The sequence below is a fragment of the Syngnathus scovelli genome, chromosome 1 (assembly GCF_024217435.2).
Source record: "Syngnathus scovelli strain Florida chromosome 1, RoL_Ssco_1.2, whole genome shotgun sequence".
Taxonomy (NCBI): domain Eukaryota; kingdom Metazoa; phylum Chordata; class Actinopteri; order Syngnathiformes; family Syngnathidae; genus Syngnathus; species Syngnathus scovelli.
The window spans coordinates 14,392,774-14,416,585 of NC_090847.1; the positions used below are offsets into that span (position 1 = coordinate 14,392,774).

The 23,812-nt window shown below is 42.7% G+C and overlaps 1 protein-coding gene across 6 annotated transcripts in view; it reads left to right on the forward strand.

Moving 5' to 3' along the window:
- The window catches only part of si:dkey-237h12.3 (teneurin-3), a 196,394-nt gene that overhangs the window by 94,344 nt on the left and 78,238 nt on the right, over positions 1 to 23,812 (forward strand). For all 6 annotated transcript variants that reach the window (XM_049750883.2, XM_068652589.1, XM_068652591.1 and 3 more), the window contains 2 exons: positions 699 to 930; positions 14,147 to 14,385. In XM_049750883.2, the coding sequence (XP_049606840.1) occupies positions 699 to 930; positions 14,147 to 14,385 (471 nt within the window). The remainder of the gene's footprint in view (positions 1 to 698; positions 931 to 14,146; positions 14,386 to 23,812) is intronic.

Genomic DNA, 23,812 nt, shown 5'->3' on the forward strand with positions numbered 1-23,812 from the left:
ATGGCGTTAAGCGGCCGTAAAAGAAGCAGATGCCTCACTAACTGACCTTCTGTTGGACAAAAAAACGAATGTTAGGGATGCCCTGCGTGGACTTGCCATCCTTTTTTTTGCCACGCTTGCATCTTGTTTCAGTGTAATGTCTCTTGGACGTATTTACTTAATTTGAGGTCTGACAGGTGGCTGTTTCCACCGTGTGCCCATCTGCTTGCTCTCTGTGGCAAATTGATAATGTAGTACGCGCGGGACATCGTGGGTGAGTGGTTTGGCGATTTAAGCATCAGTTACAAAAACATGTTCATGTTGACGTAGTTAAAGTTTCTTCATTAAATTCATATCGGCACTTGTAGTCCTTCACATAGACCCCATGTCCTCAAATCCAACAGATGCCTTAAACTTGGATTAACATTTCAAACACGGGTAAGTGACTCAAATAAGGATTTTCAATCTTAGGTTCAATTTGAAAGTAGGATTAGGGTTTTCAAAGTAGAATAAAGTCTGACCAGGGTTAATGTTCAGAATTAGAGGGTTAGGGTTTTAAAGTAGGGTTTCAAGTATGGGTTAAGGTTTTGGACATCAGTCAGGGTTGTGAATTAAGGTTTCAAAACATCTAGGGGGTTTCAATTAGTTGCCACACTGAATAAAAAAACGAATGCTTTGATTGATGTCTCACATTTCTCCTCCTCCTTCTCTCTCTCCAGGCGACCATCTGTCCAGTCCTCAGGGTCCACCCCCACTACCGCCGGCACCCCCACCGCCACCCCACAAGCAGCACCCCTCCATCACATCCCTGAGTCGCAGCTCGCTGGCCAACCACAGGGCCGCGAGCCCGCCGCCCGCTGCCGGCCTGGCGGCCGATTTGCAGAGCACGGCGGAATGCGTCCAGCTGCAGGACAGCTGGGTGCTGGGCAGCAATGTGGCCCTGGAGAGCCGGTAAGTGGAGCGGCGCGCTTCCCAGCATGCACTTCTGCATCGCTTGCTTGCTTGCCTTGGTTACGCTAATATCCTGCTGCGGGTTAGGATAGCATGTCCTGTAGTGATAATCTGTGGAAGAGCAGCAGTGCTGTCCTATTAATTATTCTGTTATCTTGACAATCATACTCAGCAGGACTTTGGACTAAGCAGCCTCATTTGCATAACCGGGTTCAGGGCTTCAAAATTGCTTTTCAAATTAGGGTTTCAAACCTGAATCAGTGCTTAAAGTTAGGCTTTAAAAACGAGGTTGGAAAAGAGACGAGTTTCAAATTTAGGGTTCAGGGTTTCAAACTGCATTCAATAGCATTTCAAATATGTGTTAAGGTGTTAAATATGGTTTGAGGCCATGGCTAAGCTTCGGACATGTGATGTGGTTGTTGATTGCATCTTCGTGTTCACACCTGGGCGGCACCCTGGCAAAGTTCGCTTTGAACAAGCTTCCTTGTCTTGCGCCTGACTCAGTGTGATTCACACCAGCCTCCGTCTCACCATTGACATGAAAAAATTTGTTCTCGGGAGAATTGAGTAGGATTTGGTGCAAATGATCAACACGAATGGTGTTGCCCTTGATCACGCCTGGACCTGTAACGGAGGCCTCACGGTAAGGTGGCTAAAATGGTGCAATGTTCCAGAGGTGCATTTGTCAAACAAGGGATACCAATTAGACTTGTGCACCTGATTTGAGGTTTCAAATCAAGAAAATAATTTTAGGCTTTCAAATAAGGGATAGGACTTAATACGTATTTGGGTTTCACACCACATTTATTTAGACTTTTAAATAAATTGGGTTTTTTAGTTGCATATTTTTAAATTAGGGTTTTAAACCAAGATTAAAACTTTAAATCAGTGCAGTTTTAAATCATATTTGCAAGACTCTTTTAGGGTTGTAAAATATATATTTAAGAGTTCAAATGAAGGCTTCAGGTCAAAAATGCTGTTTTAAAGTTTAAAGTTGTGGTTTTGGGCATGAGCTTGGTTTCAAGCGTTTCAAGCTCAATTCATACATTGTAGGTCACGTGTTGTGAGTTCACTTAACAAACTCTCTAATCTGACTTGGAAGAGTTTTATCTCATATCTATAAGAGAATTCAGTTGGATTATGTACAAAATAAAATAAATATCATTTAGCATGCGGAATAAACCCGGGCCTCCAAGTCAAAATGAAGAACTCACTGTAAGGGGGTGCAAGCGCGCAACATTTATCAGGCCGGCGACACCGTTTGCGATACATTTGTGACACAATAACGGCGTGATGGAGTGTGGCCTGTAAAGCAGACACTTTAATTCTTCAAATCCTGCGGTGAAGCATCATTTTATTCACTGTGCGCTCATTTCTCTTTCTGAGCTTTTTTTACGAGCGCCGCTAAAACATCATTGTTTATTTTTTATTTTCCTCCATTTCCTATTATTTTCAGAACAGAGCAGCAGTTGCATGGCTTTGTCTGCAATGTGTTGCACAGTTTGTGCCCTTGTGGGATTTTAGGAGAAAAGTGGACCAAAATATGCTTTAAAATTTAGGTTTCAACTCTGGGGTAGAGATTCAAACAACGGTTAGGGTTTTCAATTGATCGTTTCAAGGCTGGTTTAGGGAGAGGAAAGTTAGAAATTTGAAATTAGAGTTTCAAAGCTGGCTAAGGATTTCAAAACAGGGTTTTAAATTCAAATTTCAACCCTGGGTTTGCATTTAAAGACAAGGTCTCCAAGTTACTGTTTCAATTTCAGGTTTCAAACGAGGGTTTCATAGAAAAAAAGGCTTCTGGTTTCAAGCCTTGGCCATGGTTTCAAAGTAGAATTTACAATGAGAGTTTCAAGTCAAGTTTAAGGTTTAAAAGTCCATCCATCCATCCATCCATCTTCTTCCGCTTATCCGGGGTCGGGTCGCGGGGGCAACAGCTTCAGGAGGGACTCCCAGACTTCCCTCTCCCCAGCCACTTCATCCAGCTCATCCCGGGGGATCCCAAGGCGTTCCCAGGCCAGCTGAGAGACATAGTCTCTCCAGCGCGTCCTGGGTCGTCCCCGGGGTCTCCTACCGGTGGGACATGCCCGGAACACCTCCCCAGGGAGGCGTCCAGGAGGCATCCTGATAAGATGCCCGAGCCACCTCATCTGGCTCCTCTCAACGTGGAGGAGTAGCGACTCTACTCCGAGTCTCTCCCGGATGACCGAGCTTCTCACCCTATCTCTAAGGGAGAGCCCGGACATCCTGCGGAGAAAACTCATTTCGGCCGCTTGTATCCGAGATCTCGTTCTTTCGGTCACGACCCATAGCTCGTGACCATAGGTGAGGGTAGGAGCGTAAATCGACCGGTAAATTGAGAGCTTTGCCTTTTGGCTCAGCTCTCTCTTCACCACAACGGACCGGTACAGGGTCCGCATTACTGCCGACGCTGCACCGATCCGCCTGTCGATCTCACGCTCCATCCTCCCCTCACTCGTGAACAAGACTCCAAGATACTTGAACTCCTCCACTTGGGGCAGGATCTCATCCCCGATCCGGAGAGGGCATTCCACCCTTTTCCGATCGAGGACCATGGACTCGGATTTGGAGGTGCTGACCCTCATCCCGACCGCTTCGCACTCGGCTGCGAACCGTTCCAGCGAGAGCTGGAGATCACGGCCTGAAGAAGCCAACAGCACCACGTCATCTGCAAAAAGCAGAGACGCGATGCTGAGGTCCCCAAACCGGACCCCCTCAATGCCTCGGCTGCGCCTAGAAATTCTGTCCATAAAAATTATGAACAGAATCGGTGACAAAGGGCAGCCTTGGCGGAGTCCAACCCTCACTGGGAACGAATCCGACTTACTGCCGGAAATGCGGACCAGACTCTGGCATCGGTGATACAGGGACCGAACCGCCCTTATCAGTTGGCTCGGCACCCCGTACTCCCGAAGCACCCTCCACAGAACCTCCCGAGGGACACGGTCGAACGCCTTCTCCAAGTCCACAAAACACATGTGGACTGGTTGGGCAAACTCCCATGCACCCTCGAGGATCCTGCCGAGGGTGTAGAGCTGGTCCACTGTTCCACGGCCAGGACGAAAGCCACACTGCTCCTCCTGAATCCGAGGTTCGACCTCCCGACGGACCCTCCTCTCCAGCACCCCTGAATAGACCTTACCAGGGAGGCTGAGGAGTGTGATTCCCCTGTAATTGGAACACACCCTCCGGTCCCCCTTCTTAAAGAGGGGAACCACCACCCCAGTCTGCCAATCCAGAGGCACTGTCCCCGATGTCCACGCAACGTTGTAGAGGCGTGTCAGCCATGACAGCCCCACAACATCCAGAGCCTTTAAGAACTCTGGGCGGATCTCATCCACCCCCGGGGCCTTGCCACCGAGGAGTTTTTTAACTACCTCAGTGACTTCGACCTCAGAGATTGGAGAATCCGCCTCAGAGTCTCTAGGCCCTGCTTCCTCAATGGAAGGCGTGTAGGTGGAATTGAGGAGGTCTTCGAAGTATTCTCCCCACCGACTCACGACGTCCCGAGTCGAGGTCAGCAGCACGCCATCCCCACTGTAAACAGTGTTGACGTTGCACTGCTTCCCCCTCCTGAGACGCCGGATGGTGGACCAGAATTTCCTCGAAGCCGTCCGAAAGTCATTCTCCATGGCCTCACCGAACTCCTCCCACGCCCGGGTTTTTGCCTCAGCAACCGCCGAAGCCGCGTTCCGCTTGGCCATCTGGTACCTGTCAGCTGCCTCCGGAGTCCCGCAGGCCAAAACGGCCCGATAGGACTCCTTCTTCAACTTGACGGCATCCCTTACCGCCGGTGTCCACCAGCGGGTTCGGGGGTTGCCGCCACGACAGGCACCAACGACCTTACGGCCACAGCTCCGGTCGGCCGCCTCAACAATGGAGGCGCAGAACATGGTCCACTCAGACTCAATGTCCCCCGCCTCCCCCGGGACGTGGGAAAAGCTCTGCCGGAGGTGGGAGTTGAAGCTCTTCCTGACAGGAGATTCTGCCAGACGTTCCCAGCAGAACCTCACAGAGCGTTTGGGTCTGCCAGGTCGGACCGGCATCTTCCCCCACCATCGGAGCCAACCCACCACCAGGTGGTGATCAGTTGACAGCTCCGCCCCTCTCTTCACCCGAGTGTCCAAAACATGCGGCCGCAAATCCGATGACACGACTACAAAGTCGATCATCGAACTGCGGCCTAGGGTGTCCTGGTGCCAAGTGCACACATGGACACCCTTATGTTTGAACATGGTGTTCATTATTGAAAATCCGTGTCGAGCACAGAAGTCCAACAATAGAACACCGCTCGGGTTCAGATCAGGGGGGCCGTTCCTCCCAATCACGCCCTTCCAGGTCTCACTGTCATTGCCCACGTGAGCATTGAAGTCACCCAGTAGAACGATAGAGTCCCCAGAAGGAGCGCTCTCCAGCACTTCCTCCAGGGACCCCAAGAAGGGTGGGTGCTCTGAGCTGCTGTTTGGTGCATAGACACAAACAACAGTCAGGACCCGTCCCCCCACCCGAAGGCGGAGGGAGGCTACCCTCTCGTTCACCGGGGTGAACCCCAATGTGCAGGCGCCCAGCCGGGGGGCAATAAGTATACCCACACCTGCTCGACGCCTCTCACCGTGGGCAACTCCAGAGTGGAAGAGAGTCCAGACCCTCTCGAGAGGGCTTGTACCGGAACCCAAACTGTGTGTGGAGGCTAGTCCGACTATATCTAGTCGGAATCTTTCTGCCTCGCACACCAGCTCGGGCTCCTTTCCAGCCAGAGAGGTGACATTCCATGTCCCAAGAGCCAGCTTCTGCAGCCGGGGATCAGACCGCCAAGGTCCCCGCCTTTGGCTGCCGCCCAGCTCACATTGCACCCGACCCCTTCGGCCCCTCCCACAGGTGGTGAGCCCATGGGAAGGGGGACCCACGTTTCCATTTCGGGCTATGCCCGGCCGGGCCCCATGGGCGAAGGCCCGGCCACCAGACGCTCGCCTTCGAGCCCCGCCTCCAGGCCTGGCTCCAGAGGGAGGCCCCGGTGACCCGCGTCCGGGCGAGGGAAAACTAAGTCCATTTATATTACTCATCATAAGGGGCTTGTGAGCCGTGCTTTGTCTGGCCCCTCACCTAGGACCCGTTTGCCATGGGTGACCCTACCAGGGGCATGAAGCCCCCGACAACATGGCTCCTAGGATCATAGGGGCACGCAAACCCCTCCACCACGATAAGGTGACGACTCGCGGAGTTTAAAAGTGGTGTTTCAAATTGCGGTTTTAATCCTTGGTTAGGACTTCAAGTAAGGGTTTCAAAAGAACAGTTAATGTTTCAAGTTACAACTTAAAATCAGTAACTAAGGCTTCAAGTTTAAAATTAGGGTTAATGTTGTGTGAGGTTTAACCAAGGATAAGGCTTTTGAAGTGGGATATATAGCCAGATTTAAGGTTTCAATCAAGGATTTCATGCCAGACTAAGGGTTGAAAATTAGGGATTCAAATTAGGGTTATGGTTTCAAGTTAGGGTTTCAAAGTGTGTATTAAGGTTTGGAGTTAGGTTTTAGAATTAGGATTTTGATTTCAGACAATGTTTTTAAATTAGGATTCTGAATTTAGACAATGATCAGGGTTTCAAGTCTGGGTTAAGGTGTGAAACAAGGTTATGGTTTCCAATTAGTTTCAAATTTGGGTTTAAAGCCTGGATAAGTGTTTCAAAGTACGGTTTGAAATCAGAGTTTCAAGCCTGCTTTAATGTTTTAAAGGAGCATTTACAGTCAGTTTCAACCCCAGGTTAAGGCTTTAAAATCCTCATTATGATTTCAAGTAAGGGTTTCAAATTAGTGTTCAAACAAGAGAAAAGGTTTGTGTATAGAAAATAAGTCTTAGGGTTTGAAATTTAGGAAAGGTTTGAAATCGAAATTTTGAGCTAGGGTTCATTTTTCAAACAGGTGTTAGAGCCTCAAAATTAGGTTTTAAGCCAGGGATAGTGCTTTAAATTAGAGTTTCAGTAGCTGGTCAGGGTCTTCCTAGATTTGAGACCACTGGGAATGCAACTTCACTTGCGCTAAAGCATTGCAGTGCGACCACGGTGAGATTTCACCTTCTTGTTAATTGGTCCAATAATATTGAACTGCTTGCAACTTGTGTTTAATCAACACATTTAGACCAACACGTCATTCATTAACGCTAATTGATGCAGTGCTGCTAATTGCTTTTTGGCTTCCCTTTTAAACCCCATTGGGTCCTGCCCACCCCACCGGTAGCCAATTGATGTGGACTCGGTTAATGGTGATGTATGGCTGCTGGGATGATATCGTAGTTGCACAAATAATGCTTCATAGAGGAAGTTGAAGGTTATTGTAAGACATTAACCTGGACTTGAAACCCTAACCGGACTACTTTGAAGTCCAGGTTTGAAACCCTACTATGAAACACAACCTAATTTGAAACACAAACCGTGCACATACAGTTGGATTTACAATAACCCAAAACTTGGCTTGACGCCCTGATCTAAAACACTAAGCACACTAACCCAGGTTTGACACCTATAAACTCCAACTCTTGTTTGAGACTCTAATCCAGGCTTAAAGTCCTAATATAAAATAATTAGAAAACCTAACCTCTGCTTCAAACCATATTATAAAATTCAAACTTGAGATCCTGATGCCATCTTAAGACATAATTTGAAACCCTAAACCTGGCAGTATTTGAAAACATAAACCATGTTTGAAACCTTGTTTAAAATCTAAACTTGAACACCTTAGCTTGACTACAAACCTTAATTTAAAATCCTAACCTCTGCCACAAAACCTGAAACCCTAACCCCTTCTTAATTAGAAACTTTATTTGAAAAGTTCACATTGGCCTCTTACCATAATATGAAACCCTACCTTCAAATCCAAACTGGAAACCCTAACCTTGTCTTAATTGGAAACCCTAAATGTAAAAACATAACCCTGTCTTGAAACCCTAATTTGAAAACCTAATCCTGTCTTGATGCTTGTGACATGAGTAGGGGTTGCGTCATGTCTGGCAACCACTGCAGATACGGACTTGACCTGCTGTGAAACACACACTTAGTCTTCATCTTGCTCTAAATCTCCTAAATGGAAACTGGAAGCAATCAAGCACTCCTCGAAAGATTCACAAGGCGCTCCCGACTTTACAAGCACTGTCGTGCTTCTTCTCCCAGCCTACCTTTCCTCATTCCACCAGCGGGCCAATCCACTTTATCTGTACTTGTAATCTGTCGCCCTCGCACTCTGCACGCTGCAAAATAAGAGGTGATGGCCTCACCTACAGCCTTTGGCCAAACTCGGCACAGTTGTCTTGTTTAATCACTTTGAAACCATATCAGCAAAGTCTTTCTATTGGCCTGCAGTCATGCTACAAATCCCTGTTGCTGTTAAGAGCGGCAGGAAGAGACGAAACAAGCAAGTTTCCACACAAGAAGACAGAGGTTTTGGTGATATTGAAGTCATCAGAGAGCGTACCTTTTGCATATGACGGTTGGACTCCAGAGTGTCTGACACGTACTATCACCATCATATCATTCAAAGCCAGGAAGTATGAAGCTGACATGCTCTTTACTGTCTCAATATAGAGCTGTCATTGTTTTTTTACTACTTTTATACCTTAAACACAAATAGGTTAGTGAGCAATATTTTATTGGGATGTGACATACATGGCAAATTAGGGTTTCAACTGCCGTGTTCGGATTTCGAGTTAATCAGAATCAGCTTTATTGATCAAGTTTGTGCATGCCAAACAGCGAATCCTCCGTTTAAGAAAATATCAGCGCTTTATTTAAAAGTTTTATACTTGGGTTACAATTTGCAAGCTTTGATTAGGGTTATGAACAAAGTTAAGATTTTTGCATCTCACAAATGTTGTTTTCCCTTTTTACTTTTACATTTCTAAAGACCAAAGCCCTTGTATTTCAGTGTACCTTAATTTCTATGTCTCAATTGTAAGCATTCGGTACAGCATGTGTACACCACATAGAGTATTTCGCAAGCTTCTCTTCTTTTGGCTTGAATACCATCTGAAGGTTGTTCACAATTGTTCTGTCGAAGCGTTCATGCATTCAACAAAAGAGAGGCGTTCTCCGTTGACAATGTCGCCCATGTGGAATTGATCGAGAGCGTGTCGAAGGGGGTTTGCTACCTTGTGGGAGGTCGTCAGTGGGGACGATCCTTGGGACGCGCTCAGCTTTTATGTTGACCGAGAACACTGCTGAAAAGAAAAAAATATTGAGTTAGATGATTTTATAAGAAAGAATAACATTAACAGTTTGTGCTCTTTTTAGGAAATGAGCGATGCAGACAAGTGCAATATGTTTACACAGTTATAACTTTCCTGAGTTTTTTTTCAGCTTTTCTTATTCGGAAAGCACAACATTGATTGTTTTCTTTTTTAGGAAATGAAGATACTGTGTCACTATGCTACAACTGTAGTTTTTTGTTGTGTTTTACAAATCTCCAGCCACATAATTCTGTTGCTAGCTAAGAGCTAGCGTCCGAGTTGCGGATTACCCTTTAGGACGACTTCAATTGGTTTTGTTTTGAGTGTTTTTCTTGTGCAGCTTAGCCATGGACAAATCCACCCACTCGCTTGTTCCGTCTTTTGTGACTGGTTTTCAAATGTCAAGTTGATGACAAGCTCTGTCACCGGCAGAGCGCCACTGGCCTTTTCTTCTGATACCGTCGTCCCAATAGGACGGACAACCATGCAGGTCCCAGTCTCTTAAACTTGAGACCATTCATCAGTTTACGCGGCTGTCCCTTTGCCTTCGTCGCTGGTCGGATTAGCATAGCGATGCGCCATGTTGCGTCAAGCCGGCACTAATCAATTGATGTGCAGTGGTGCTTGTTCGTTGTGTCCGGCAGCGTTTCATTTTCAGTGTATTCTCTTTACATGAACACAAACATAGAAAGGATTAAAGCTTTTTTTTATACTTTTGACATTTGCATTAAACAAAGGTGATGTAATTTTTTCATTTTGAGGTGGGGACATTCAGCAGAGTACGCAACTTTCAAACCAGTATACTGTATTTGTTGGTTCAAATCTCAGGCAGCACCTGTCAGATTTGTCACTACAGACCCATTAGGTTGACTCATTAAAAGTTTTCAACATTTATTTTGTTCAATGATGAGGTGTTTTGCGTATTTAAAAATTAAAGTATAATTGAGGACAATACCAACGCCACACTAGGAAGGAAAAAAATACTGCATCGCACTTTATCACTAAGTGAAGGGGCTGTTTCCCTACAGTTGGAGAGAGGCATTGTAAAAGAACAAAAAAACAGTTAAGAAGTTGTTATTTCTGAATATAAATCAATACATTCCCCCCTTTGGTTTGTTGTATCACCAAGTGGTATTGCCCAAGCTACATAAGAATATTTTAGTGCCCCTTTCTTGGTTTCAAAAGCAATTTTTCCGAAAGTGACAGAAAAACATATTGCACTAACTTAGTGTATGATATCATTTGGTAAAAACTTGCACACACAGAGAATACACTGATACATTTTAGTGGGCAAAACATTTTTTGTCAATGCTAGTCATTGTTACGGATTATGACGAGCAAGTGTGCTGGAGACTCCGCCGCTTCACCTGTACAGAGAACTGGAAAAAAAAACTCCAAAAATATCTTTACACTCAGAGGATTATGACATTGAGTTTTCCAAACCTGCCCTACTTCCAGCATGTGGCTATTTCTACCACTAACATGAATCAAGCTGAAATTCAGACCCTAATCTTTGTCTTCTACTGAAAAACAGTGCTGATCGACTGATTATAGATGTAACAGCCATTTATATGAGGTGGGAAAACATAATTACAGTGGTTAACCAACCTGAGTTTCACAGACAATTTGGGCGAGACCTGCTTCATGCCCACCCATTAAAAAACACTTCTTAAATATATATTTCGGTGACAAATGATTGAATTGCAGTTGACGAACGATGATTGATAAAGTGATTGAATTTATGTCAGTGAATGAATTAATCATGACATACAGTACATGTGGTGGCTAGCAGTCAGTTAGCTGGACACCAACACTACAGTGTACAGCTGTACTCTCCAGTCTTTCTTCCTTCGAGCTATCTTTTGATCACAAATAACAAAACCACGGCAGCTAGGAGTGGTTAATCCCAGAGGCTAAAGTTGCACTTTACATTTGTATTCAGTTGCCATTCTTTCTTCCAGCTACCTTTTGATCACAGGTGACAAACATATGGTAGCAAACCAGATAGAGGTTGGCACTGGAAGCAAACTTCATCTACATCATTATTACTCTGTGAACAGATGAACTACAAATGCACCACGGAAGCTCCACATCACAGTCCTTTTGTCACAAAAGCTTTCCTTTCCAGCCAATAGTAATGGGAACAACACCTCCCACCTACTTACCTGGAACATTGTCATTCCAGGAGTGATGCACACTAACCTTTAAACGGAATCCCCCCCCGCCATATGTGTGTCGACAGCTTGCGTTGATCCGGGGGCCGGCCAAGGAATGCCAGACGGGTCCAAAGTGTGACATTTGTTCTCCGCGCTCCAGCATTGATCACAATATGTAGCGCATGCATGAGCTGGTTCGAGGTTCATCCCATGTCCTACTTTCCAGAAAAAAGGACTTTTAATTGGAGCAGTAAGGCAGTCATTCTGTGTGTTTGACAGTGTGTGACACACGCCGTGAGGTTCATAGTGTGGATTTTAGACGATGCCTCTGATTGACTGCGCTAATGCTCTTTGAGTGCTGATTCTTGTCGGATTCAAACCTGAAAATTTAAAGACTTTACAGACTTTACAGATGCTGTGTAAATAATTGCTGAGCAAATATATGACTTCGTTGGTTAGTCTATGAATTATCAGTTGCCATGGCAACCCACCATCCTCTATATTACTACAGGGTGCTAAAAGTCAACATAAAGCAAAAAACGTAGAGTGAGAAAGGAGGTTGAATTCTATACAATCATTCAAGTGGTTGCAGTAGTGACCATGATTTGAATCAATTTTTACTTGCTGCATTCAGAATCAATGGAGAGAATTTGCTCACCGTCAGTGAACAAAAATGAATTACTGCTATTAATTAATGTTGTATTTTGAAGTGCGCATCAGCAGCTTTTGTAGTGTAGTACTGAAACATCTCTATTTTAGATAGGCCACTCAAGAAAGAGAACTACGGCAGCTGTGGTGAAAATAATTGGAACCATGAGTTTCTCAGGGTATTTTTTTTTACTTTCAAGTCATTCTATTCAATTCTGAGGCGCAACAGTGAAGAAGTTAGTCAACAGGCAGTCACGACCATGACTTAATGCTAATTGGCTAGCTGATATTGCCGAAAATGCTACTACTTTACTATTATGGGACAATCCCTTGCAGCTCAGTGCTATTTTGTATTTTTTGTGTAGCACACTGATTTTACACGGCACTCCATAGCAGCGAGAAGCGCAAAAGCCTGAAAAAAAAATAACAGTGTGAGAGAAATAAATGATAATTCATTTGAAAGGTGAAAAAAAGCCCGAAAAAGAAGCACAGAATTTAATTGGAGGTAGTGCAGAATCGTGCAAAGGTAGCAGAGTGGAACCGCATAAAGCTTAAACAACATGCCTCATGAAGCTGATGGTGGCAGGACAGCCTTGAAAAAGAGGCAGACAACCTGGAGGTGGTAAAGGAAACTGGTGGTGGTGCCAAAGCAATTAGAAAATGTGCAACTAGAGGTGCCACAAAAGCCTGAAAATGAAGCACAGAATGCATTTGGTGTGTACCAAAAGTCTGGAAGGACGCACCAAGTACAAGAACAGGTTGCAGGAAAGCTGGAAAAAGAAGCAGGAAAGTGGAGGTTTCTTTTTCAATCTTTTTGTGTAGCAAACCTGTGCCACTCTTAGTTTTCAAATTTTTTTCTGTACGTCATTTTCAGGTGTTTCTTTTTTGTATTGCACTTTCTGTCGCGCTTTCTCTATATACTATACTAGAGGTGGTACAAAAACCTGAAATGAAAGCAGAGAGAGAAAGAAGTGAATGATGCATCACATTTGTCAATCTGCGTCTTTTGGGGGCTTTTTTGAGTAGGACACTGATGCCATGCTTTGTTCACTAAGTTTGAGCAACTGAGGATGACACAAAAGTCTTGAAAAAGAAAGACAGAGTGCAACTAGAGGTAGCACAAGAATTTTAAAAACATACATGCGTTAGCATATCACAGAATAAGAGACGTGAAGTTTTGGCTGTTTTTTTTTTCCTTTACAGACAGTATTGTAGAGTGTTGACTGCAAGGTCCGCGGGCAGGTCCAGTTTCCGAGCCCTATGGCCATTGGCAGTATTAGTCTACAAGCACTGGCAAGAAGGCTTAATTTATTTACTTAAGAGCTTTTCACTTGGGGTTTAAAAGTTAATAGGACGATGGCTGCGTAATGCCTTTGATTAAACCCTCTTAATTAGTGCAGGTAGTATAGGCTATTAGCACAAGCCTGAGCGTAAAAGGTCAAGCGAGCAAGGCGGGAGAGTCCATTGTATTTATGACGTATTGTTTTTTTTTTGTTTGTTTGTTTTCATTTTCACAACACTTTAGTCATTTGAATTATGGCGGCGATTTAGATCTGGACAATAATTTTTTAGGAACTATCGATATTTATGACGCTACTCAAACATCGCGTGGCTTGCGGGCAGCAGTATCAATTATTCATGAATATTAAACGTGTCTGTCTCATGCTGTTATGAAACCAAGGCAGTGTTAAATAGCACAAAAATATCGAAAATATTACTGTTTGCTGACTTTTAAAAGCACGCCAGCAGCTGCGAGAAACTTTGTTTAGCCTACAATATGATTCCGCAACCTTTTTCGACATTTGATTACATTGATACTTGTAAAGATATCAATCAATCAATATCAATCAATATTGATGTTGATGTGCTGCAGTATCTAATGCTGCTGCATCATGTTTTACCCTGACAAGCCGTGTTATGTTCACCTCTAATGCTGGTATGTCAATATTGTACCAATGATTATCCATTGCGATATTGATATTTAACGCGATTGTATCAGTGTTGTACACATAGATATTACAATGCAATACTATGTGATCTACTGTAGTTTTCTATTACAAGTGAATCAAGGTTACCTTCTGCTGACATTTCGAAATCATATACTAATTATATGTTGCATTACATCATACTATCAAAACTTGACCTTTATGATATCAATTTGTCAATCTCCTTATCTGACAGGCATTTCCTGTTTAAGACGGGAACAGGAAGCACCCCTTTCTTCGGCGCTGCAGCCCCCGGCTACACCATGGCGACGGGCACAGTGTACTCCACTCCGGCGCGCCCGCTTCCCCGCAGCAGCCTCTCTCGTGGCGCCTTCAAGTTCAAGAAGTCGCCCAAGCACTGCTCCTGGAAGTGCACCGCTCTGATTGCAGTTACCGTGGCTGTGCTGCTGTCAGTCATCCTCTGCTACTGCATAGGTCAGTGCCAACATGCCACACAAATGGACCAGTTAATGTCAGTTTTCAATTAGAATTGGTCTTTAAACAGTCCTCTTCATCAAGCTGTTCGCACAGCCATGACATGTCCACTAATTTAACTGAACAGCACGTTAGCATTAATTACACAACAAATGCGTGGAAAAACTAATGCGGAAACAATGAATATACAACAAAACTGACACGTTTACCCACAACACAATTTCATCTGCTCAACCCACAAGTAATTAGTTCAACAAGAAAAATATCACTAAAATTGATATCACAGTTTGGGGTCATATCACTTAACCAAGGTTATTATGAGCACATTACATGGTAAAATCCAAAACACAAACAGAATATGAACATTTAAATATCTACTATTCCTGGCCATCAAAAAAACGTGCCACACCAAACTGCGCGCATGAAGCAAAGCGAGCGACAGGGCTCGCGAAACTCATTGGTCGTTGTTAACCATCCGTTTTGCAGAGCATAATTTGCATTCGCCATAAAATGTTGTCATCCGTGTCCTTAAAGTATCTCCACACAGACGTGGCACAGTTCCCGCCAGGAAGGTGTCTGTCAGGAAGGTTATACAATTCAGTGTTGGAGAATTTATACAATTGACGTGAATATCATGTGTCCCTATTGTAAGATCACATTGACTCCATTTAATATCTGCTTTGTATTGAAGAGCGAGAATCGAGGAGGCTCCACAAAGTAGCAACAATCAGTGAAAGAGTGATGTTTCCTTTTCGGAAATCACTTAGCTCCTCTCCAAAGATGTGCTGTATAAAATATCCACAATATCATTTACATCATAAACAGAACATGAACTAAAAAGTTTTTTTTTGTCATTCCTTGATTATTTTAGATATGCATATTTCCCAAGTCTTTGTTTTGTATGAGGCAGTATTTATTTCTTTAAAAGGCTCAATGACACTGGTTCATAGTGAGGCTGCAATGAAAATCTGCAATAATTATGTCATAATGCCTTCAAATACATTTAGCCACATCAAGAGCATAAATGACACTGGTTCATAGTGAGGCTGCAATGAAAATCTGCAATAATTATGTCATAATGCTTTCAAATACATTTAGCCACATCAAGAGCATAAACCTCCCTGAAGTAGGTTTTTAGTTCATAAACAGTGTTTCCATTCCATGTAATACAATTTTAATACAGCTATTCAATTAGTTTGTGTTAGTACTTCTAACCCCACAATTGTAGTGTAAAGGTTTTTTATATTTGTAATTGTTTGAATTTATTTTTTTACTTCAATTATTGCCTGAAGCCAAAGCAACTTTGCACTTATTTAACAATTTAAAATATATATATTTTAGATAATTGTAATTAATTTTGAATACTGTCATAAAATAAAACAATGATGATGCATTACTATTTCATGATCAGAAGAAACAATTTTTGTGTAAAATACAGCAATATTACCGTAAATTCCGGACAATCAACCGCTACTTTTTGCACAAGCTTTGAACCCTGCAGCTTGTCGTCCTGTGCGCCGTATCTATGGATTCTTCGTGAATGTGATGACACTTATACACTCGTATAAAGGCTGTGGACCGCTGTTGTGCAGCACCACTTTGCTGGGCGGAGGGGTGTGACCAGATACACGGTCACTGGGGAGAAAAAGGTATGCATCCCCAAAGAACCATCTCTTTCCTGACAATATTATTTGTGTATATTCTCTTAAAAATGGGAATTAAACATTTACAAACCTGTGGCTTATGGTCCGGTGTGTCTTATATGTGAACAAAACAAGATTTTCCCCTACATTTTCCAAGTGCGGTTTATAATCTGGTGCGGTTTATAGTCCGGAAATTACGGTAGTTAAATAAAATTGTTTAATTAGGATACAAATTAAATAAATTACAAGCACAAGAGTGAATATTTATTTTACTACTAAGTCAAAAAATGCTTACACATAACATTACATTATAGCATAATATGCATGTTAACTTTTTTATTTTGTCTCTACTGAATGTGAATAACCTGGCCCATCTGTCCATTTTTAAAATCAAATGTGTCCCCTTGAGCAAAACAACTCTGCCCACCCATGCTCTACATAAATGCAGCCTGTCCGCCATTTAATTACGATTAAAAGACTGAAGCCGCCTATGCACAGTCTGCATGTTCTTCCTCCCACAGTTGCAACATGCGCACTATAAAAAGAAAAAAAAAACATCTATTAGCACGATGATCTTTATTGTCTCACTCACCCACACACACTAAGCCACACGGATAGAATCATTGCTTACAGCAATAAGAAGTTATTACTTATTGTTAATATAAATATAAAATTATCACTTTAACTTTCTGTAATGTAGATTTTTGCTCAATTGCTGTGTGTGGCAGGGATCAAAGAGAGTTGGTAGATGCTTAAATACTACACAATGGGATATATCATGTTATAAAATATACAAAACGTTCTCTTTTGATACCGTACCCATGCAGTATTGATATCTAATGCTGCCTAATGCTGATTTATCAATACTGTAGCCCGAGAGATAAGATACCGTATTGGCCCGAATATAAGATGTGTTTTTTGCATTGAAATAAGACTGAAAAAGTGGGGCTCGTCTTACATTCGGGGTCTAGACTTTATACTCATTCACAACACTAGTTGGCGCCAGATATCATTAAAGTGGAAGTGGAACTTAACTCCCCAGGCCAAAGCGAACCCCTGACACGAAGAAGAAAAATATAAATAGCGGTAGCACGAAGAAGAAAAATCGAAAATAGCGGTAAGAAAGAAAAGAGAAGAAAATAAGAGAAGAGATAACAGAAAATGTGACACTGAGCACAGCGAGGCAGAGGATGTTTGTGAGGAGTATTGTTCTGACATGACAGATCTCAGCTACTCTCAAGTTTAAACCAGTTTGCATTATTTTACTGCAATGTTTTTCCTTATTCAAATTTGTTTCAAGACTATAGTTACGGTTAGACTTCACTTTGATGGGTAATACAGTTTTTGCAATTTTGTTATTTTGTCACAGTAGATTGGTTTATTTACATTTCAAAAACCAGAAGCCATTGATTTACAAATGTGATTGCACTTGAGTTTACATATTTAAATGTTCACATACATGCACATACACAATGATATTGTTGTTGAATGCTAGTATATCATTGTTGTATCCTAAAGCCAACAATACAAGTTGGGTTGTTGATATTTGACGCTGCTGGATACATACTGTATCCTAGCGAATCAATACGTGTCGTTATCGGAATAGCTGTGTTATGTATGTTTGTGCATTGATACTGTGCGTTGAGAAATAATATTAATATAATAATGATATTGTACGAAGGCATGCTGGTGCACTGGTTAGCACAGCCGCCGCACAGTTCAGAGGTGCAGGGTTCGATTCCGGCCTCGGTCTTCTGTGTGGATTTTTCCTGTGTGTTTTTTTTTTTTTGGGGAGACATGTATGGGAGGCCAATTGATTGAGTGTGGATGGTTGTTTGTCTATGAATGCTGTGTGATTGGCTGGCAACCCCTTTACCGCCCACGGACTGCTGGAATGGGCTCCAGCATGGCCGCGACCCTCAGAGTATCAAGCGGTTCAAAACAAACATTAGTTTTTCTACCTGAGAGATACTGAATGTGTTTTGAAATCCAGTTCTCTTCACAGTAATTGTAAAATAACCTGCATATTATTGTTTAACTTTGTAAGTAATCAGCTCTCTTCATCTGTAGTTAACTACACATAGAGTAGTAGATTGCTGTCCTGGCAAAGTTTTTACTAACTTTCACCTCCAGTTGTCCTTCCAGCATTGCCAGACGAACAAGTCGCTTGTGTTCCTTCTGATAGTTTGTCACTGTCAATGAGACACCTGCAGGGGAGTAGAGGAGCAGGGGAAAGCGACAAAGGTAAAGTCAGGGAACCAGTCAGTCCCAATGTGTTTTATTCAGAAACTGAAACCAATGCAAAGAATGCTCATGAGTTAAGGCTATAATTAGCGTGTCGTAATTAGCGTATTTGAAATGAAAAGGAAAATGGAAGCAGCAGACGACGACGCCTCCTTCCTTCCTCCAGTCGTAGTGAGAGAAATGCATGACTCTATTATCTCCCGGTGGCATTAGACAATCTTTAGACGTGTCATTCTGTGAAATGGAACACCACAGACAGGCTGCCTCTAGAGAGCGTGTCTGGCGTCGCTCTTAATCTATATATGTACACTTTTTTTTACTGGTTGTTGTTGGAAATTGGAAACCTAATACGACTCAAATGAATCTGTCTCACTTTGCCTCTGCTCAAAATATCCTTCTGCTTTGATGCAAGCACCTCCCTAACCACCTAACCCATTCTTATCACAAACACCAAACAGTTCCTTAGGTGACTCATGGTAAAATTATTTCATTATTATTTAAATGTTGCCTGTTCTTCGATGACTGACAAAACTATAGCCCAAACTAAACACATGGACTTTCTCTTAATTGTCACATGGTAAAAGTAATGATGTACTATAGCCCATTTAAACACCCAGAAAGGCGCAGACCTTCCCTTAATTGTCACATCATAAAATAATGATTGAATATTATCGCCAAATCTAACACCAAACTAAAGACGTGCGCCCTTCCCTGTCTGGTACACTAAAATTAATGGTGGATTTTACAAGGGCTGCTCGATTATGAAAAACACATTAAAAATATTTTGGGGGAAATGGGCAACCGTAGTTTGTCCCTATTTTTGGGGAGAAGGGTTTCATATAATTAGCCTGCTCTTTTTGGGTAAAAGCAACACTAATTTATCTTCTCTTTGAGAAAGTAAAATGGCACTTTGTCTTTTTAAAAGATTAGCTCTTTTTGTGCAGGGGAAGTTCAACAACAAATTGTTTTCCTTAAAAATAACCCAAAAGACTTAAGTTCTTACATCAATAGCTAAAGCAGGGATGGAGAACCCCGGTCCCACGTGACGCATGTCCTGCCTGTTTTACATCCTCCCTTTATCTTTCAGTTCCTTTATTTTGTCAAAACTGAACTCGTCACAAACCTTTTACAGTCAGGTATCAGGGGCCTTGTGAGCAGGTGACACATGGCCCAGCAAGAGCACTGACTGTCTTCCAGCCGTGCTTCCTGTCTGGGAAAGTGGTAAATGTACCACATCTGTATCTGTGCTAAAAGTGCATTTATTGGCCTAACACTTGTTGCTGTTTATGAGGCATTACCATTCAATTCATATGCTTATTTGTGTTTTATTTGGCTTTAACGCACATTGAGCAACGACGTGAGTCACTTCAGAGTCGTTAGTTCCTAATGATGATCTCAGCGGACAGCTCCCACCCTGGCTCCGCCCTGTTTGACCTGTTGCCCTCTGGAAGACGCTACAGGCAAATGAAGACCAGGACAAACAGACTCAGAAACAGTTTCTTTCCCCGAGCCATAGCCGCCCTCAACTCCAGCCGACACTGATGACACTTTCCTCCTGCACTATTACTGCACTTTGTCCGCACTACTGTTTCTGATTATTTCATCTACTTTTCTACTAGTCGATTACTTGACTGTTACTTGTGTCTACCTCATGCACTGGATGGAGGTCTCCAATTTCATTGTACTATGTAGAATGACAATAAAGGTTTTCTGATTCTGATTCTGATACATTTCCACCCAACGGTACACTGATTTAAATTGCTATAAGTCAGGAAGGTACCAAGGTAATTAAGACAGCAATTTACGAGTACATTCAATATGAAACACAGAAAATAATCTCTCCAGCATGTCTTTGGTCATCCCCTGGACCTCCTTCTGGTGGGACACCAGGGAGGCGTCCAGAAAGTATCCTAATCAGATGCCCAAACCACCTCATCTGGCTCCTCTCAACGCAGGAGTTTCTCCTGGCTGACCGAGTTTGTCACTCTGTCTCTATGGGGGAGCCTGGCCACCCTGTGGAAGATACTCATTTCGGCCACTTATACACTAACTTATCGGACATAATGCCAGAAGCAGACCTTGTCCAGTCTGACATAAAAGCTTAAATCTTTTATTTCTTAGTTCAGTGCATCATCAATACTTGTTTGGAGTTTTAGGAAATAAAAGATGAAAACAAGTACAACAGTGACAGTTTAATCAATCTGAATTGTTAATATACTGTAAATAAAAACACCAACGGCATTGGTTGTCGATGTGAAGGGTTTCTGGCCAGAGGCTGACACGGGGCCCGAGACCAAGGTAGTGATACTTCCCGTCTATCCCTGTCATAATTGTGAGTATAAGTCCAGGCTGCACAGAGTTGCTTTTGGCACAAGCCGACTCCAGATGGGCCACATCGTTACTTCTGCTATCATGAGCAATTATCATGGTGATCTGCACAAAGTCTGACATGTGAATATTTTAATTTGTCTCCTCACTCACTGTAGTACATAAAGAAGCATTACACAATTATTTTTTTTAAAACCTCACATGATTTTCTGTTTTAACCCCGAGCTTAAACTAACATGTAACGGATGTACAAATCCAACCTTTTTCTCAATTTATGACGAGCAAAGATTTTCCACGGGGCACGCTCCTAACATAACAGATAAAAGGTCAACTTTAAGCAGGAATGAGGGATTTTTTGCGGCAGGCCATAAATATTCATTGCGACTGGCCAAGGTTGCCGGAATAATTTATGGAAATGACGTGATATTCACGAGGTAAGTGGCAAACGGCCCCCAGGTGGAATGAAAGTGCTCGAGGGGGAAGAATCTGATTTAAGAGCCAATTGGCACAAACATTGGATAACGATACATGCAGAGCACTGACCTGTGAGTCAAAATAGGATCATATTTGCATGACCTGAGATGTGACAACCAGATAAAATGTTTTTTGGATACATTCCTATATACAAATATGTGAATGTGAACATCAGGAACAATGGTCTGTAGCATGAAACTGTATACTGTAAAAAACTATGCATGTATCAATAAAATACATTGGATGGATGGATGGATGGATGGATGGATGGATGGATGGATGGATGGATGGATGGACGGACGGACGGACGGACGGACGGACGGACGGACGGACGGACGGACGGACGGACGGACGGACGGACGGGTGGATTGGATGGGTGGATTGCATGGGTGGATTGCATGGGTGGATTGCACGAGTGGATTGGATGGATGCCATGCTATGGCAGCCCAAACCATCACTGATACACCCCCATGCTTCACTCTGGGCATGCAACAGTTTGGGTGGTACGCTTCTTAGGGGCTTCGCCACACCGTAACTCTCCTGGATGTGGGGAAAACAGTAAAGGTGGACTCATCAGAGAACAATACATATTTCACATTGTCCACAGCCCAAAATTTGCGCTCCTTGCACCATTGAAACTGACGTTTGACATTGGCACAAAGGTTTGGCTCTAACAGCCCGGCCGCATATAATTTACCCTGTGGAGCTCCCGACAGACAGTTCTGGTGGAAACAGGAGAATTGAGTTGCATATTTAATTCTGCTGTAATTTGGGTTGCTGTGGTTTTATGTTTTTTTGATCCGAAGTGATCATTAAGACCTACAATGTGAACCAGCCTTTAAGACTCTTTTAGTCTACTTGCACGTATTGTGACAGTGATTCATATACAACATTCCTAAACAAAGCAGTGATTGATAGACTTCCTGTAGCAATTTCACTCTCTTGTCTAATGCAGCGTACATTTGATATCCTCTCCAGCCACCGTGAACCTCTCAAGTCGTTCACTGCAAGTCAATATCCAGCTACAGAAGCTCTGGACAGAAAAGGAAAAAAAAAAAAAAAAAAACAATCTTCCTGCACATTAAATGGCCAGGGAATCATGATGCTTCCTCAGCATTTCCTCCTCTGCTCGTTCTCTTTGACGGAGGAGATTGCTCTCTCTCTCTCTCTCTCTCTCTCTCTCTCTCCCCCTTCCTCTCAAAAGAAGGGACTTGGTGCAAGGGCAATGGAGGGACATGAAAGCTAGTCTGTGTTTTTGTTATGTAACACAGAACTCCGCCACCATTATCTTTCCAGCTTTCTTTAAAAACTGAGATCACTTTCTCAATGAGGACTAGCATCTATGCTGCACTTAAAGATAGGGAATTGAGGACTTTAGGCTGTCCCCTTCACGATGAATATCACTGGCAAACCGGGCCTGGAGATGGTGATGCCACACTACTGAAAATGACAGCAGAGTTGCTCAGGACTCAGTTAACAACCAATCACAGTGTCTCACCTGTTTTCTTAGTTTGTTTATGTAACATTCACAAGCTGAGCTGGATTGCTCTTTACCTGAGCCCTGAGCAATGGTGGTCATTTTCAGTCGACAGCAAGTAGCAAAATGGCCACCCAAATGAGTGAATTTTGTTGCTTAATTCATATTTCACAATGTTATTAGAATATCGTGTTTGGACTAGTGAAGCTGCAGAGAACATGTTATTGTAACATTTTGAGTTAACTTCCCTACTATACTTCAAGTGGGACTGGCTTTTTTTCAACAGTGAGAGAGTGTAGACAAGCACTAAGGAACACTATACAAACTGCGTTTTCATAGATTGTGAAGGAAAAACAATTTTTTGTATGTCTGAAATAGAGGTGCAGCAATAATTCATTAATCAACAACTAATCGACTATCACATTAATCATTTCTTGTTTTTGCTAATTGATGAATTGTTTAGCTACTTTTTAAATTTAAAATTCTCCATATACTCTGTTCATATACCATTCTCTGCAGTAAATAGTTCCCGATTCCTGTAGTCCTTTATTGAATCAAAATAAAACATTTCGTTTTAAGTAGAAAAATGATGGTCATTGTTTTTGCCATTTTTTTTTTTAATGCTATCAACCTAACCAACAACCAAATAATAATTTATTCTTGTTTTTGATTTTCTGTACTCAATTTGAAATAACTTCATGCTTTTGATTAAAGGGGTGGAAATCAAAATATTTTTATCAGATTCATTGATTAATCGACAATAATCCACCAATCAATTGATGATCTAAATAACTGTAAATGGCTGCTCCAGTCTGAAACATACTATCTACTGCAAACTTTATTTGATTATTACTGATTGCAAATGTGCCTCCTGTTTACATCGTTACATTGTGTCCCCGATGCAAGAAGAAAGTGACATCCGGTGGCTTTGATACATTTTGACACAATTAGAACACTCATCATATCGTTTACAAACCCATCACCCAATTGGAACCAGAAAAGGTTAACTACAGGTATGGAAATAATTCCAAACCAAATGTTTTATTTAAAAGGAAACATTAAAATCCTCACTGTTGGTGCCTCGGTCTCTGGTAAAACCATCGCTGTGTTAATTTGCCGGCACCGCCATGCCAACAGCGAGGAGACGTGCTAAAGCAACAGGGCTCCTGCACGCCTTGATTGAAACGACCGCTATCAGTGTCGCCTCGCTGCAAAAACATGTACGTACAAACAATGTGAAATCAATTACCAGCTTTCCAAA